Source organism: Gossypium arboreum, chromosome 7, assembly GCF_025698485.1.
Source record: "Gossypium arboreum isolate Shixiya-1 chromosome 7, ASM2569848v2, whole genome shotgun sequence".
Lineage (NCBI taxonomy): Eukaryota > Viridiplantae > Streptophyta > Magnoliopsida > Malvales > Malvaceae > Gossypium > Gossypium arboreum.
In genome coordinates, this window is record NC_069076.1 from 68,467,933 (window position 1) to 68,483,586 (window position 15,654).

Genomic DNA, 15,654 nt, shown 5'->3' on the forward strand with positions numbered 1-15,654 from the left:
TGGTTGTATTACCTTGAGAAGCAAGTTGATAAATTGCTTATTATTTTCATACGGTTTTACTAAGCTATAAAGTTTACTCTCTTTCTTTCCTTTTCTTTAGTGTTGACAGGTTAGCTCGGGGTTGGAGATTGTCTGAGGCAGCATCACACTATCAAGCCATCGCCTTTGAAGTATTGACCCATATATGTTAAGCGTTTTCGTGTGAGTGGCATGTATAGGGACTTAGTTTTTATGTTAGCCGTTATTATGATTAGCCAAAGGTATTGGCTTACATTGAGTTACTTATATATGGCCATGAGGTGTGGCTCATAGTGATTATGGTTTGTAAATCTATATGTGCATGCTAAGTTATAGCGCTTGTGATGTGATTATGCTTGTAAGGCATGCATGATTGGAATTAAGACATATGTGCATGATGAATTTTTTATGACCAAATCTAAATGGTCATGGCCATGAATTAATTGTGTAATATGGAAATAAAGATGTGAAGGATTAAGGGTAACTTAAAGGCTTGGAAAACAGCCCAAGTGTTGGCCACATAGGCTAAGACACAGCCGTGTGTCTCAACCGTGTTGGGGACACGGCCTTAGCACGCAGGCGTGTGGCTTGGCCGTGTGGTTCAAATTATTCGCTGACGTCATAGTCAGAGAGTTACACGGCCTGAGGACACGAGCGTGTGGAAGGCACAGGGGCGTGTCCCTGTGTCCGCACGGGCGTGTCCCTGTGTCCGCACGGGCGTGTGACCTTGTGTCATGGAAAAATTTTCTAAGTTTTCCCAAAACTTTCTAAGGTTCTCGATTTAGTCCCTAACTACTTTCAATGCATGTTTAGGGCTTCGTAAGCCCATGAATGGAACATTATGCATGTGTTTGAAAAGTTTTGATACGAATGAAATTTTGTAGCCCGGTTTTTGCATGTTTGTGAATGATTAAGTCCGGTAATACCTCATACCTTGTTCAGGCGTCAGATATTGTAATGGCCTAAATTCAAGGTTATCGGAACAGTGGTTTCGTAACCATAAATCTGATTTAAAGAGAAATTTATTTTAATATTTTTGCATGAATATTTATATAATAGGAAAATCGTATAAAAATATTGATAAATTTTTTTTACTGATTTAGTGGTTAGTTAGAAAAAAAATGAATTATTGAAGGAATTTGGTAAAAACAAAGTATCGAGACCTCGATCTCATAAAACTAAGTCGGAAATATTTTTATAAATATTTATGACATGTTAGTGATGTGGTATTAAAATTTCCTTAGGAAATTTTAATGTTTGGGTAGTCAATTAAATGAAAAGGACTAAATTGTAAAAGGTGTAAAAGTTGCTAGAATGATTAAATAGCTTAAGAGTCTAATGAGAAAGGATTTAAAAGGAAATTAGACCCAAAATTTATTTGGGCTGGACGACAAGGGCATGAAATTAGCAGGAAAATTGATGATTTAAGGGCAAAATTGGAATATTGCATAATTAACTAAAATAAAGATAGGACTAGATAGGATAGATTTCTCTTCATTTTTCTTCATTCTCATCAGCCAAAACGCCATAGGAGGGGTTCTCTAAGCTGGTATTTCATAATTTTTACACCAAATCCAGAAGATTCAAATACGAAGCTAGATCGAGGAAAGGAAAAAGTTCGGGATTAGTAGATTTTTGTTTACAAACAAGTCTCGATGTAAGTTCATGTAACTTGAATTATATTCTTAAATGCTTGAAATGTATGTTATTGATGTGAAAATATTTGAATGTTCATTGTATGAAAATTAATGAAACATTGATATATTTGATAAAAAGGGGAAGAAATCCCGGTTGAATGAAAGGAAAATTCATGGATCTCTGAAAAGAAACTGACGGTAAAAAGGATCTAGCCCGGACGGGTGATCCTATCCTGATATAGCTCTCCCAAAGAATATGTGTAAACAGATTTAACCCGGACGGGTAATCCAAATTAGAGTCTGAATTTAGCCTGGACTGGTAATTCAGATCCAAGCTCATTAGAGTAATTGTTGTTGTAGGGGATTTAGCCTGGACTGGTAATCCCGACAATACTCTATGAGTTTATATTACAAGGGATTTAGCCAGGACTGGTAATCTAGCTGTAAGGATGAGGTTCGCGGGAGTGTGCTCTCTAAAATGGAAATGTGTGCATATGAATATGAATTGACGGACCCTGAAATGTACACTAAAAGTGTACCTCTGAAAATCCATAGAAAATTCCAAGAAATTCAACGGGATAAATATGAAAAAAAAAATAAGGGAATGGAAATCATGGTATTGATGAGTTCATCAATCATGGTATATATATTATTGACACATGGAAATTATTGTACTAACTTGAATATTGAGTTTGTGCATGTTAGGGTAATAATGCATTGAATGGATATTTGAATGTTTATTGCATTCATTGAAAATATTAGGTAAGTATAATTCTTGTTACATGAGCTTACTAAGCACAAAGTGCTTACCCTATTTCCTTTTTCCCTGTTTTGTAGTGTTAAGAGCTCGGAGGTCGGATTTGGTTGGAGACACATCACACTATCAACTTCAAGATTTCGGTATATCAAGAAATTTTATTTTGGAAATCAATGGCATGTATAAGCTAATAAAGTAAATGTTAACGTGAAATGAATGTAAAGTTAGTCATTGGTATGGTTAACAAACCTGGTTTTGGTATGTGATGATGTTATCTTATAAATATTCGTGAATCTATATGCGTTAATCTATCTTGAAAATATGTTGAATTGGATTGGTTGATGTGGATTGTTTTTGGTTTAAAATTGCAGGGAAGGTTAGATATCTATAAAGGGTTATATTGAGTTAAAAAAATTTAATTCGTAAACTCCGGTAATACCTCGTACCCTATTCCGGCATTGAATATGGGTAGGGGGTATTACAGACACGGGTAAGGGGTGTTACATGGGACATACTGATTCAGTACCTTCAACCATTGCCACAAATCATTATATGATTTATCCCACTAGTTATGCATATTTTCCATTGCCTTTTGTTTTGCAACCCATACCTTGTAGTACGACACGGTTTAATCATACTCATTACGGATATTAGCAATCAAAACCAATATGAGAATCTTAGAATTCACTTTCATCATAAGTAATACAATGTCAGAGATAATGTTAGAATCCAATTTCGGATAATCCCGTGACATACCTGCAACAATACAAGTATTTTACTATATGTAAGACAATATTAGAGATAAAGTCAAAATTCAATTCCTGATGATCCTATGACATACCTGAAACAACACAAGTATGTAGAGCATCATATTTCTTAATTGTCCAGAACCTTATCTTCTTTATCACAAATGTCATGATTTTTCATGGACATTTACTATCATGCATTACACACTTTGTTTCATATTTTTCGTCTCACGGTTTTGTAACATGGAAGTTGACCCTATGCTCTATACTATATCACTTCACTGCATCAATAATAGCATCTTTGGTGAAAAACTCCATTCCAACTTGTAATTGTCGAAATTTGTAGAAGAATTGCATGATCCAGTCTTCTATGAGGAAGTTCTAGAAATTCTAACTCATATTCAGCATCAAGGTTGACATTAAGCATGTGGGGTGGAGATTCATATGCCGTAAAATCTGGATGGGTTCTTTCAGTATTGTCCAAACCTTTACTGTCAAAACCACTCCCTCCTAATTCAGTAGGAATGACCTCTGGTTCAAAAAATAATGTAATTTTTGAACTATCCAGTCCAGACTCCCGGATTGGATCATTATTGGTTTAAGCTTCCTCCTCATTATCAATCCCAATTGCGGTTACATATCCAAGGTTGGATGTCCTTTCATTGGTGCAGGCTATAGGGAGAATATCATCTGTTCTCATCAACCTTATGTTAAAACCAATATTACTTGTGGATTGCCCACTTATGTAACTTGATGGCATACTTAAATAAGTGTTTCCAGCATAGAACATCGACGTTCCGAAGTTGAAATCAAAAGCACCCACAAAATTTTATGCCAAGTCTAAGTTCGAGTTACCAACTGACCCCAACTGTATGCCAAAGTTGAAATCGATGGTTGAAATCTATGAATAATTTTCCATTGATGATTTTGACATTTCTTGATACGAGCTTTGTAACAACGTCGTGAAACTATAGTACAATCGTATGATTGGACTTTCAATTTCTTGTTCCTGAAACACATTAATTGGAATTGTTGTCGAACTCAGACTACCTTCCTCGACATCGACAAACTAGACATATAACTTTAGTATAGCATTTCTACTAGAGCAATGCATGTCGAGCATTGCCTCGACATCCATGTTGCCTTTGAACTCAAATGTATCATATCTAATAGGGTCCATTAACGTTAGATATCTATATTTTAAACATCGAAATTCTCTTTCAACTTGAAGTTGAGACTTTCCTTCTAATTCTTGATCGAAGCTCGTTCAATTTGATGCTCTGGTTGAAAGCTAGTTCTGTAGGTTGGGCTAATACAAAGACAATCACAATTTCAGTGTCACAAATTTGACCGTCGTAATAAGTAACAGTTCTAATTCATCTACTTATCTTCATCAAAAAAACATGTTTCACATGTTTAAAATGGAAAATTATACAGAAAAATAAGTACTTAATAACCAAATTCAAACAATAACACTGACTTGAACTAATTTACTTTGTTGGGTCAATTTTTGAACTTCAGATTTTTTACATCAACAATCTTCTCCTTATGCAAATCTTCTGCTCGAATTTTAACAATGAAAACCTCTCCATATCAATATTCATTTAATAGGAAACTCTATCACCAAATATGAAACATAATTTCAAAATATTGGAAAATTTTGGACATGACAAGTAAAAAAAAATGCTTCTAACAAGAAGCGTTTTTCTGAAAAGTTTTTAAAGATAATATTCTTGTTCTATTAAGAAAAAATGAGATGTAATCTCGGGTTTCAAGAACTTTATCCTAGGATTCTTAGGTTCTCAAAAATTAATTAATTTTTTCATAAAAAGTGGTACAAGGCAGGACAAAAGTGTATCTAATGAGCATGTTTTTGCCTTGCCTTATTTGACGTCACCAGAAAGTATGTCCAACATTGTGTGTTTTACCTTTTCTTTGAAATTAATTTATTTCTCTAATTTTCAAATAAAAAGATCTAAAACACTTGATTTTTTTTTAAACTGACTCGTGCCTAATTTTCCCCAAAGTTATGTTCTATTTTGATAAAAATATTAAAAATTTAAAAACTGTCACATGGAGTGGGATATCGATAGGATGGAATCGGGTCAAGTTACTTCGTTGCCTTACAAATGCTGAAAAATAAAGTAAAATGCCTCACAAATGCTGAAAAATTACAATAATGTAAATTTCGACTTTCGAGGGATGTGTTTGTAAATTAACAATCCTCGAGGATACAGATGCAAATATGTTAAACAAAACAGAATAAGTGATCTTCACCGTCTATCCTGCTCGCGAATTCTTGTTCCTCTAGGGCGGAGATTTTTTTTTTTTTTTTTGTATTTTGATATTCTTGGATGGTTTGAAAGAAAAGGTGCGGAAGAACAATGGAATACACGGCGGAGCAGCAACAGTACCAACAGCAATACCAGAATCAGCCGCAGGCGTATGGATATGATCCTTCTCAATACCATCATCAATCAGCCGCTTCATACTACGACTACGCCTACGGCAATCAGCAACATCAACAACAGCAATACCCGTATTACCCTCCTCAAGATTCTTATCCCCAACAATATTCCCAGTTTTATCAAGAAGCCGCTCCCATTCACCCTCCTGGCGTTCCCTTGGACCACCACAGTCAGCCCACCGTTTATTATCCACCTCAGCCTGCGGTGGACGCTCAACATCAGCAGGGAATTCCCGTTTCGGGTTCGGATTCCTCCGCGGTGCCGGCGAATTATGCGGGAAATGTGGTTTCGGCTCAGAGAGATAATCGGCCTCGTCAGGTTAGGGTTCTTTTGTATAAGTACGTCTACATACGTTTTCTTTAGCGCCAGAGGGATGAATCTTGAACATTATTTTCAAATTATCTGATTTCATTTTTCTAAAAATAATTATTGTTTGAGATGGAGATATTGAAAAGTTTTTACTTTGAGGATGTTCATAGAAGAACAAGATTTGTTAGTGGGAATTGGGTTTTCCCAGTCATGGTGTGAAACACGGTTTCAAGCATACTTTCCTTCCGAAACTTGTTCTTAGATGAATCACCAATGTTTGTTGATTGACGATATGACATGGTGTTAAGATTTGGACTATGTCAGAATCAGTTGCCTGACTTGGCTCAGTTTAGCACATGCCCAGTTTCTAAGTTAAATGAGCTTTGCTCAAGCAACTATATGTAATCTTGCTAAAATCTTTGCTGTGTTGAGTTCGTGTTCGTCTCTCTGTAGTGTACCAATGCTACATTTGACTGGGCCTAGATTGCTTATTGTTTAAAAGTGCTAAGAGAATTGTCCAGCAAATGCTTCTTAGAGGAGCTCGGCTGGTCCCAGTCGTGTTTGGCTCAGAGAAGATTTTGTTGGAATCAACCGCTTCTTATTTTTTTTCTGAGGAGCTCAAAGATCTCAGTGCTTAGCTTGGTTCAAATTTTAGATACCGATTGAAGATGTTGTCTATTTTGTTAATCACTGTCTTTGTGCTAGATTGAAGGTTACGTAATTGCTTGGCTTCCATAATAATGCTGTCATTTATTTTGAGGTAAGTGTCTTGTCCTCCTCCATCAGGCTTATATGTGAATGTCCATGGGTCAGCAGAGGTACTGAATTCTTGGCACTCCTCCCCCTTTCTTGCAAGATATTAGAAGACAGAACAATTTAATGGTCACAAATCGCTAGAGCAACCAGATAAAGACAGTGATATCTAGCCTAAAAGTTCACAATAGCTTTAGCTTTGGGTCCATTTTATGCATGAATACTGATAATTCTTTACTGGTTGCTTTAGGGCTCATGTGGCCTGAGAGCACCATTTACTGATGTGCTCTGTTGAATCAAGTGGTATCTATCTTTCCCGATCTTTTCTGCGAGGGAAAACAACTTTAATATTGTGTACCTCCATGTTGGGTTTGATTGCTATCATTTGGTTTATTTTGTGGCTCATAATTATAATCATAATGAGCCATCTCTATGCTTCTTCTGCTGCTTATTTGTGTGGCAATTTTCAATTGTCATTTAGCACCCGTGCAGTTAAGTATGCTGTATTTGTCCTATTTTATTTTCTTCGGATTAACACCCACTGTATCCTGAGGCAATTGTTTACTAATGCACTGTTTCATTTTTTTTTTTTTACACTTGCTTAAATGTTGCCAGTGTTTTAAATTTGAAATTCTCATGCGTTGCTAGATCACCTTCCATCTTGATGCTTACCAAACTTTAGATGGGAAGCACTTTGAGATCTTTTCGCGTAGGGTTTCTGGTGGATCTGTTCATTTTATTATTCTCCCTTTCCCCCAAACATTCCCTAATCATTGATCATAGGTACTGTCTTTTGCTTATTTTTATGACTTTATCACTGTATAGATCCTGTCAGTTCCAAGTCATTGTAGATAAATAGGACTTCAATCGATTAATATCTAGGGCGTGTATAGAAAGTTACCTATATTTGGATTTGGGTTTAATTGCTTGTATTACATGTGTGGCATGTTCGGGTAAGCATTACAATTAGTGGGTCCTACTGAATTGAGTGTAATTGGAGTACCCCATTTATAGAGAGAGTGTGTTTTTTTTTTTTTTGTTTGGGGGGGGGGGAGCGTTGAGAATTGGAGGACTTACATGGTTAATTAGCCAGATGACTTTCATCTTTACTGTCATCTTTTTAAAAAGATTTTTTATTCCTTTTTTAAGATGAAATTACACACTGGGAGATAAACTTGTCTATGGAATTAGAATTCCTTATAATTATAAGGCTGCATAATTACTACCATAGTAATTATACTTTCTTTCTTTATGGGTCCAAAGACACACCTAGTGTTCATTGTGCAGTGTGGCAAAAGTACTTGCGGGAATTTTTTAACTATATTCTGGCTTTGAACAGCACATCTCGTTATGACCTTGAAGTATTTGCTTTTATGTCTTGTCATCAATTTTTTAATATTTGAAGTGTGTAAGATCCTTTAATGCTAGATTTCTCAGAGTTCTCTCTTGGTAAACATTCTTGAAAGTGTTGTTGTAGTTCTAATTGTTTTAATGTTTTTACAGTATCTTTAATTTTCAGTTTGTTGAAAAACTAATATTCTATAAGTATAGTGTGATTAATGTGTGCATTAAAAGTTGGATATTTCTTGTTAGTGATATTTATTTTTGATATTGTTCAAAACCTATGTCCCAATTTATTGCACCTGAGTTGTAAGCTTGTTACCTGTCTGATTACTTATAAGGTCAGTTCAGCTGCATTTTGGCACAACATGTATGTCCATACTCTATATCTATGTTATGTTGCCACTTCTGTCTGATTGAGTTAATTTCACATTGCTTAGTTGAGATTGGTTTTGGCCTTATTATTCTGATTTATTTGATCTTGTTAGAATCTGATAACTATTTTGGTTTCACATTGCACCTTATCTTCGAATGTATTCTACAGATGCAATCTGCATATAGGGGTGGAAGAAGGGGTAGGAGGCCTTTTAGAGGGGGCACCTTGGGTCATGCTGGTCATGGCCATAATTGCAGTCAGCATACTCCTTCAAATGGTGCAGCATCAGCTATACCAAATTCTGTTTTAGATCCAAATGGAGCAGCTGCTGCAATGCTACCTGCAGCATCAGTTCCAGGTCATGCAACATTACCAGCTCAGGTGCCTGCTGCTCCACTCCGGCCACCGCCACGCATGGCTTGGTGTGAACTTTGCAGGGTTGATTGCAACAGACCAGAAATCCTGGAGCAGCATAAGAATGGAAAGCGGCATAAGAAAAACTTGCAGGTACGTGAAGAGCTGCAGAAGCGGAATGGAGTTATAACTGGACAGCAAAGTGTGCAAGTGCCTAATTTGGGATCAGAAATTGTTCAATTGGTGAAAGTTGAGGGATCTGAGGAAAAACAACATCAACAGATGGTTCCCTCCTTGGCTGCCACTACTGACAACAAGAAAGAAATTGAGCAGCAGCAGGACATTGTGAATAAACCTGAAGCATCGACAACTGGTCCTGCAGAAGCTAAAATGAATTTAAGGAATCCCTCTGAAGCTCGGGGCCGTGGTTTGAAGCGTAAGATGAGAGGGGGACGAGGGGGTAAATATGTGAAAAGAAATGAAGGATCTAGAAGACCATCTGAGCCTCCCAAACCAAAGGGAGGTATTCCTTTTATGTGTGAATTGTGCAACGTTAAGTGTGAAACTCAGGTGGTTTTTAACTGTCATTTGGCTGGTAAAAAGCATATTGCAAATATGAAGAGGTTTCACGGGCACCGGGCTTTATATGGAGAAGCTGGAGTTCAAGCACTTTATCCACCTAATATCAGTGCTCCACCACCTCCCTTGGTCCCTCAAATTCAACAGGGTGTTACGGACCCACAAGTAGTTTTAGCTCAGCTGTTGACTTATGTCCTTAGTCAAACCCAAGTCCCGGGGTTAGCGGGCCCTCAGGTATCTCTACCAATAGCAACATTGGAGTCAGCACAAGCACCATTATCAAGTTCAGGAAACCAGTACCAGCATGAGTTTCCTCAAGGTTTATTAGCCACATCAGAAGTGAGGAATGGATTGGGTGTGATGGCGGAAGCTGAAACTTGGCAGCAACATACTGCAGCGAAGTCTGAAGCCTTACCATCTGCAGGAGATAGGGGAGCAAATAGTCAAGGTTCAGAATCTGAAAAGAATGAAGTGAGTCAGCAGCAATCTTTCAGCGCTAAGACTGAAGTTCCAACAACTTTTAAGATGGAGAGTGGGGGTTTAGACACAGAGATTCCCCCCATGGATGACCCTATTGCAACAACATCAATGTCAAAAAGAGATAGCACAACAGCCTCCTTGGACCCAGTTGATGAGTCGGAATCTAACAATAATTTGGAGCAACCTGAGGACCCTGAGGAGGACCCCGAAGAGAATGAGCAAAATGAAGCGGCCTAAGTCCCAACGCATTTGTCCCTCTTAGTGTGGCAATAATTTAGGATTAAACTTGAACATGAATTGGTAGACCTCTTTCTTGAAATTTATACAATAAATTAATGCCATGTCAAGAGGTAGAGAAGTGGGGGATGATTAGGATTATTGAGTAGAATAACTTATTATTATTTTTACGACTACTATTATAATGAGATAGATACATATGCTTTCTTTCTACCGTGTCAGCTCTTGCCATAGGCCAAGAGATCAATTCAAGGCATGTAATTGGCGTCTCTAATTTCTTTGAGAATCTATCTTTTTCCATTTTCATTTTGATTTCAAAGAAAGAAATGCAATTTCCGTAACCACTGAAAGAGCCGAACCTAACCTAACCGTTCCCGTAAAATCCCAAGAAAAATAGCAATAAAAAATAAAAATAAAGATAATAAAACGACAAGTCCTCTCGAAATTCCCCATCCCTCAATCCGACAATCATCATTTAATAAAATATGACTCCTCATTTTCTCCGTTAATAATTATAGAACACGTCCCTTTTTTTCTTTTTGCTTCAAATCTTTTATGGCCCCTTTCGCCTCTTTCGTTGAAATCAGTCGGTACAATCTGATTCCACTTTCTGTGACTTCTCTCTGCGGTTGCCCATGCCGTCTCTTATCCAACCAAACCCTAATTCCCACTAGAAGAACCCCCAAACTCAAGCTTAACGTTGTCTTTCATGGATCGAAATCAGTCTTCCGGGTTCGTCCTACCAGTATTTACGTCAACCGGCGGTTAATTACGGCCGTCGCCCGTGCTGAACCCGAAAGTATCGACGCAAGCAATGCCGAGGAGGTACCTTTAATTATGGTTGTGCTCGGATTTGTTTCCGTTAAAATCATATATATGCATATGTTTTAAAAACTTAGTACTGTTTTAGTACTGCATTTTAAACGTTTGATTAATCTGTTTGTTTCTGTTGATGTGTCAATATAAAAGAATCTGAAATCTTTAAGAGTTGAATTCATGTTGAATTAGCGAAAAAAGAACCTGGGTGGTCAGAGATTTAAAAACTTCTGGAATTTTTTTTTAGAATCGCTAACTTGAAGTAATTGATAGATGATGGAAATAGTCATAAATACGCATGAGCATTTTAATCTATGTTGAGATTATCAACTTTTCTCCATTCAATTAAAGGGAACTTTTGTTCAAATATGGTTACTCAAACTGTTATGTTGTAGGAAGTTGACCAAGGCGCTATCTTACCAACGACAAAGGATTCTTTTTCTGAGTTACAACATAAATCAAGTCAGTTGAGAAAAAGGATCGTTTTCGGACTTGGTATTGGGATCTCTGTCGGAGGTGCTGTATTAGCTGGAGGATGGGTTTTCACTGTGGCTTTGGCTGCTGCTGTTTTCCTTGGTGCACGTGAGTATTTTGAATTGGTTAGGAGCCGTGGAATCACAGCAGGAATGACACCTCCTCCACGATATGTCTCGCGAGTTTGCTCTGTTATATGTGCGTTCATGCCCATTCTCACATTGTAAGATGGTAACCTTATGTTGTTGCGTGCATTACAATAATATCAACTTATGTGTTGGTTTCTTTGTCGTTGTTTAAAATGCTACATCTTGCCTTCAAAAACTTGTAATTCCTACTTTGCTGGTGAAAATTTTTGAAAATATTTCATGTAATTTATTTCGAGGTTGTGTTGTATTGTCAGATACTTTGGGAATATTGATATTTCAGTGACATCTGCTGCATTTGTTGTGGCTACGGCATTGCTCATGCAAAGAGGAAACCCTCGTTTTGCTCAGCTCAGCAGTACCATGTTTGGGTTATTTTATTGTGGCTACCTCCCTTGTTTTTGGGTTAAGCTCAGATGTGGTTTAGCAGCTCCTGCCTTGAATACTAGTAAGAATATGGGTTCTCACTCTTTTCTGTTTGCAAATCTAAATATTGGACAAATTTATGACTGGTAAACAGTAATATTTGCTAAGCTTTAAGGATAGAGCTGAGAATTGCCTTTTCTTAAAGTAGCAATAGCTTATATACTGTTTTTGCTAAAATTTTGGTGGTTTAGCTAGGTTTTGGTGTTTCTGAATGATGAATCTTGTAACTGCTTTTATTCCCTTTATGTAATGTAATTTTAAAATGCATCAAGGAATTTTTAAACTCCTTTTATTTCCTTATATGTGAAACTTTATTCATCTTTATTTTTGGCGTTTGGTTCTTCTGCATGTTTGGTTGCGGAAGGGGAACAATTATGACTGTTCACCAACCTGTTTTACCATGAACTTCTTTTTTGACAGGAATAGGAGCTGGATGGCCTTTTCTTCTTGGTGGCCAAGCTCATTGGACAGTAGGCCTTGTGGCAACCTTGATTTCTTTCAGCAGTATAATAGCAGCAGATACATATGCTTTTTTGGGTGGAAAGGTATATAGCCTTGATCAACAAGATCTTGTTTTACTTGTTTAAAAACTTTAAGATGCCCTTAATGCTGCATTAGCTTCAGGCTTACAGTTCAGTGGTTATTTTCAAATAAATTAAAAAATTACAGCTATTTATTCGGGTGAGTGACTTTTTTGTTACATTTTTAAATGGTGGATGTATCATCAAATGACCATGGTTGTGTTTGACCCCCTGTTCTGATGCAGGCCATTGGTAAGACCCCACTTACTAATATAAGTCCAAAGAAGACATGGGAAGGAGCTATTGTTGGCTTGGGTGGTTGTATAGCAACTTCTGTAGTATTATCAAAGATTTTAAGCTGGCCAGCTTCGTTAGTGAGGTATTAAATCTCTCTTACTAGTAATAATGCACACTAAGGTACAAATCGCACTGGTATACATTTCCATGCAGGGTAAGTTATCTCAACTCTAGAGATCAAGAGTCAGATTACTGTTGATATAGCTTACGAGTCTATTAGGTTTGAAGATGGTACAAACTCTAGCAATAGTTTCTGTTATCCCCATAAGAGAATATAGAACACCAAAGGGTTACCAATTGATTTATTTTCATTAATGATTGATGCATCCTTTGGTATTCATCCAACTTTATGCATGAAGAGATCCATTAGTGAATGTGCATATCTTAATTTGAATTCTGAAGTTTTCTATCTGTCCTCTCACACAAGTAACAATGATGACTGAAAATTGTTGATTCTTTTGCAATTAAACAGATCTCTGGCTAGGATTAATGCAAGTGTTAACTGTTAATCACTCCAGGAGTTAAACATTGGATGACTGGAATTTTGTAAATGTGGTTATCGAAAAAGGGACATGGATTTTTTGAACTCTACATTAACCCGGAGCATTTTAGTTTTTATTTTCGATAGGAATTTTAGTTTCACTTAGTTTACATGTTCTTTTCATTGGTTTAGTGCAATAGCCTTCGGGTTTCTCAACTTCTTTGGATCTGTTTTTGGTGATCTTACTGAATCGATGATCAAGCGCGATGCTGGTGTTAAGGACTCTGGCTCCCTAATACCTGGACATGGTAATTATAGTTGCTCATGATTATGTGTTCATTTTGATTTTCCAATACACTTGAGGGTGATCAAGAACTTTTCTTACCTTAAACAATTGGAAAAGATGCTGTTGTTGATTTGGCTGGAGTTATTTGGTGCTTAATATGAGATTCATTGATCTTATCCCCTCCATTTTGTGTTAAAAGTAGGAGAAACTATTTCTCATCTCTATATTAACACTTCGTTTTTGACTGTGGACCAGGTGGAATACTTGATAGAGTGGATAGTTACATATTCACAGGTGCACTTGCATACTCTTTTGTCAAAATCTTATTACCGCTCTACGGAGTTTGATACGTAAATTTTTTGATCAGTAGCAAGTAAGGATATCAGATAGAATTTCTTCAGTGTTTATATACATATATATATTATTGAAAAGGATTGCAGAAGCACAAATGATGGATTCATCCAAAAGAAATCAGTTTCTGCTTGCTCTTTAAGAATCTGACAGAAGCAAATTGAGGTTCTGCTATAGATAAGTGGAGTACATTTCTTATACGAGTTCTTCCAAGTTCAATGTAATGATACTACACAGGCCATTCAGACTTTTATGGGGCTTTCCTTTTAACTTAAAGGTTCATGTTCATCACGTGTTTTGTGATTATGAAAAAAATATTTCTTCAACTCTTCCCACCACATCATCTATCCACTTCGAATACAAATAACATGAAAAAAGAGTGAAGTGAGGTCGTTTGAATCGGTGGAGATCATGGATGATGATGTGGTGACAAAGGTTACTGAAATAAATTCTGACTCTGAATGTTGCAGTTTTAGGTCCTTGATTTATAAAAACTTTGCTTTCAATTATTATGCAAAAAGAGAATTGCAATTTGGGACGAATGGGTAAATTAATCTGTATCTTACATAAAAATGGCAGAGTAGTCAATTCTTCCTTACCTTTTTTATTTGAAGAAAGTAGACTTTTGAACTTTTTATCACATTATTTTATCTTATATATCAGTCAGTAAATAATTTAAAATTTTTTTTAAAATAAATGGAAAAAAATGCTCTTCAAAATTTTTTTTCTTGATTAAAATCCTTCAAGCTTGAGCATCTCAAGTAAATTACGCCTATGAATACATTTGGAGGCATTAGAGGAAGAATGGATAAAGTGGTTAAAGGTGGAAATCCTTTTAAGTTCTTGGTTTTGTTGTATAATCCCCTATTGAATATCGTGTAAGATGTTTTGTTTTCACCTGTTTATTTGATTTAGAGGGTTGTAGGCCTATCATAAAAGTAGGCCTAACCTTACCTTTAGTAAAAGTTTGGGAAGCCCTAATTTCACAAGAGATAGTAAGTCATCATTTAGGGAAATTAGTTTAAATTTTGTTTGGAGATAGTGAAGTCATCATTCTGTTGTTTTCAAACCTCGTGTCAACTATAGTGTGTTTTTCCTTTATTTGGTTTGGTTTGTTTAATTTTAATATTGACTAGTTATTAAATTTCGTGTGTTAGCCTGATGATTAGGGTGGTCATCATTCAAAGTGTGACTTAAGTTCAACTTGTGCTAATTGAATATTAGCTGGAATATATTATTAGGTTCCATTAACTGAAGATTTTTGCTAAGAACTATATATTTGATATTCTAACTCTGACGTGGTCTTGAGTCTTTGATATCAAAGCTATTCTGTCATGACTATTTTTTTTTTTATGTGTCGAAGAATTTTAATATTCTATAGTTATTTTTCAAGATTAGTAACAGTGCCTGGGTAAATTCATTACGATTTCGGTGTGTGGTACTGAAGTTACACTAGAAGGAAATTTATTTGATTTCTCCATGCACTTCTGCCAACTTACCCTCACCAATGTGGTCTTTTCAAACATTGCTATATAGAAGAATGATTTTACTAGTTGTGCACGAATTGTTGGAAATGTGATAATGGGAGTATAAAGTGAGATGCAATTAGCATAGGTGAAATATTGTATGATACATTACTGAAAAGAACATAGATAGTTGGATCAAAAGAATGTCATAATGGAAACGTTTGCAAGCATTTATATATTTGTTTAGCATCATTTCCATCATTATTTCTACTTTTATGTATTTATATTTCTTTTATAATCTTGAGATGTTTGTGTTATTTAAATTATGCATAGTT

The 15,654-nt window shown here is 36.2% G+C and overlaps 2 protein-coding genes across 7 annotated transcripts; both read left to right on the plus strand.

The window, feature by feature from the left end:
- The first annotated feature begins 5,207 nt into the window (after nucleotides 1–5,207).
- Nucleotides 5,208–10,176, plus strand: LOC108489869 (uncharacterized). Its single transcript, XM_017794577.2, has 2 exons — nucleotides 5,208–5,944; nucleotides 8,574–10,176. The coding sequence occupies exons 1-2, from the start codon at nucleotides 5,543–5,545 to the stop codon at nucleotides 10,053–10,055; spliced, it is 1,884 nt and encodes a 627-aa protein (XP_017650066.1). The 5' UTR covers nucleotides 5,208–5,542; the 3' UTR covers nucleotides 10,056–10,176.
- Nucleotides 10,177–10,471: 295 nt separating this feature from the next.
- Nucleotides 10,472–14,378, plus strand: LOC108489885 (phosphatidate cytidylyltransferase 4, chloroplastic). Of its 6 annotated transcripts, none has more exons than XM_017794616.2 (8): nucleotides 10,472–10,880; nucleotides 11,267–11,568; nucleotides 11,749–11,939; nucleotides 12,338–12,462; nucleotides 12,684–12,817; nucleotides 13,409–13,524; nucleotides 13,758–13,796; nucleotides 13,935–14,378. In XM_017794616.2, exons 1-8 carry the CDS (start codon nucleotides 10,611–10,613, stop codon nucleotides 13,952–13,954), a joined length of 1,197 nt encoding a protein of 398 aa, XP_017650105.2. In that variant the 5' UTR covers nucleotides 10,472–10,610; the 3' UTR covers nucleotides 13,955–14,378. The 6 variants fall into 6 exon arrangements, with proteins under 6 accessions (XP_017650105.2, XP_052886416.1, XP_017650096.2 ...); XM_053030456.1 differs by having other exon boundaries at nucleotides 13,943–14,378; XM_017794607.2 differs by having other exon boundaries at nucleotides 13,758–14,378.
- The last annotated feature ends 1,276 nt before the right edge of the window (nucleotides 14,379–15,654 follow it).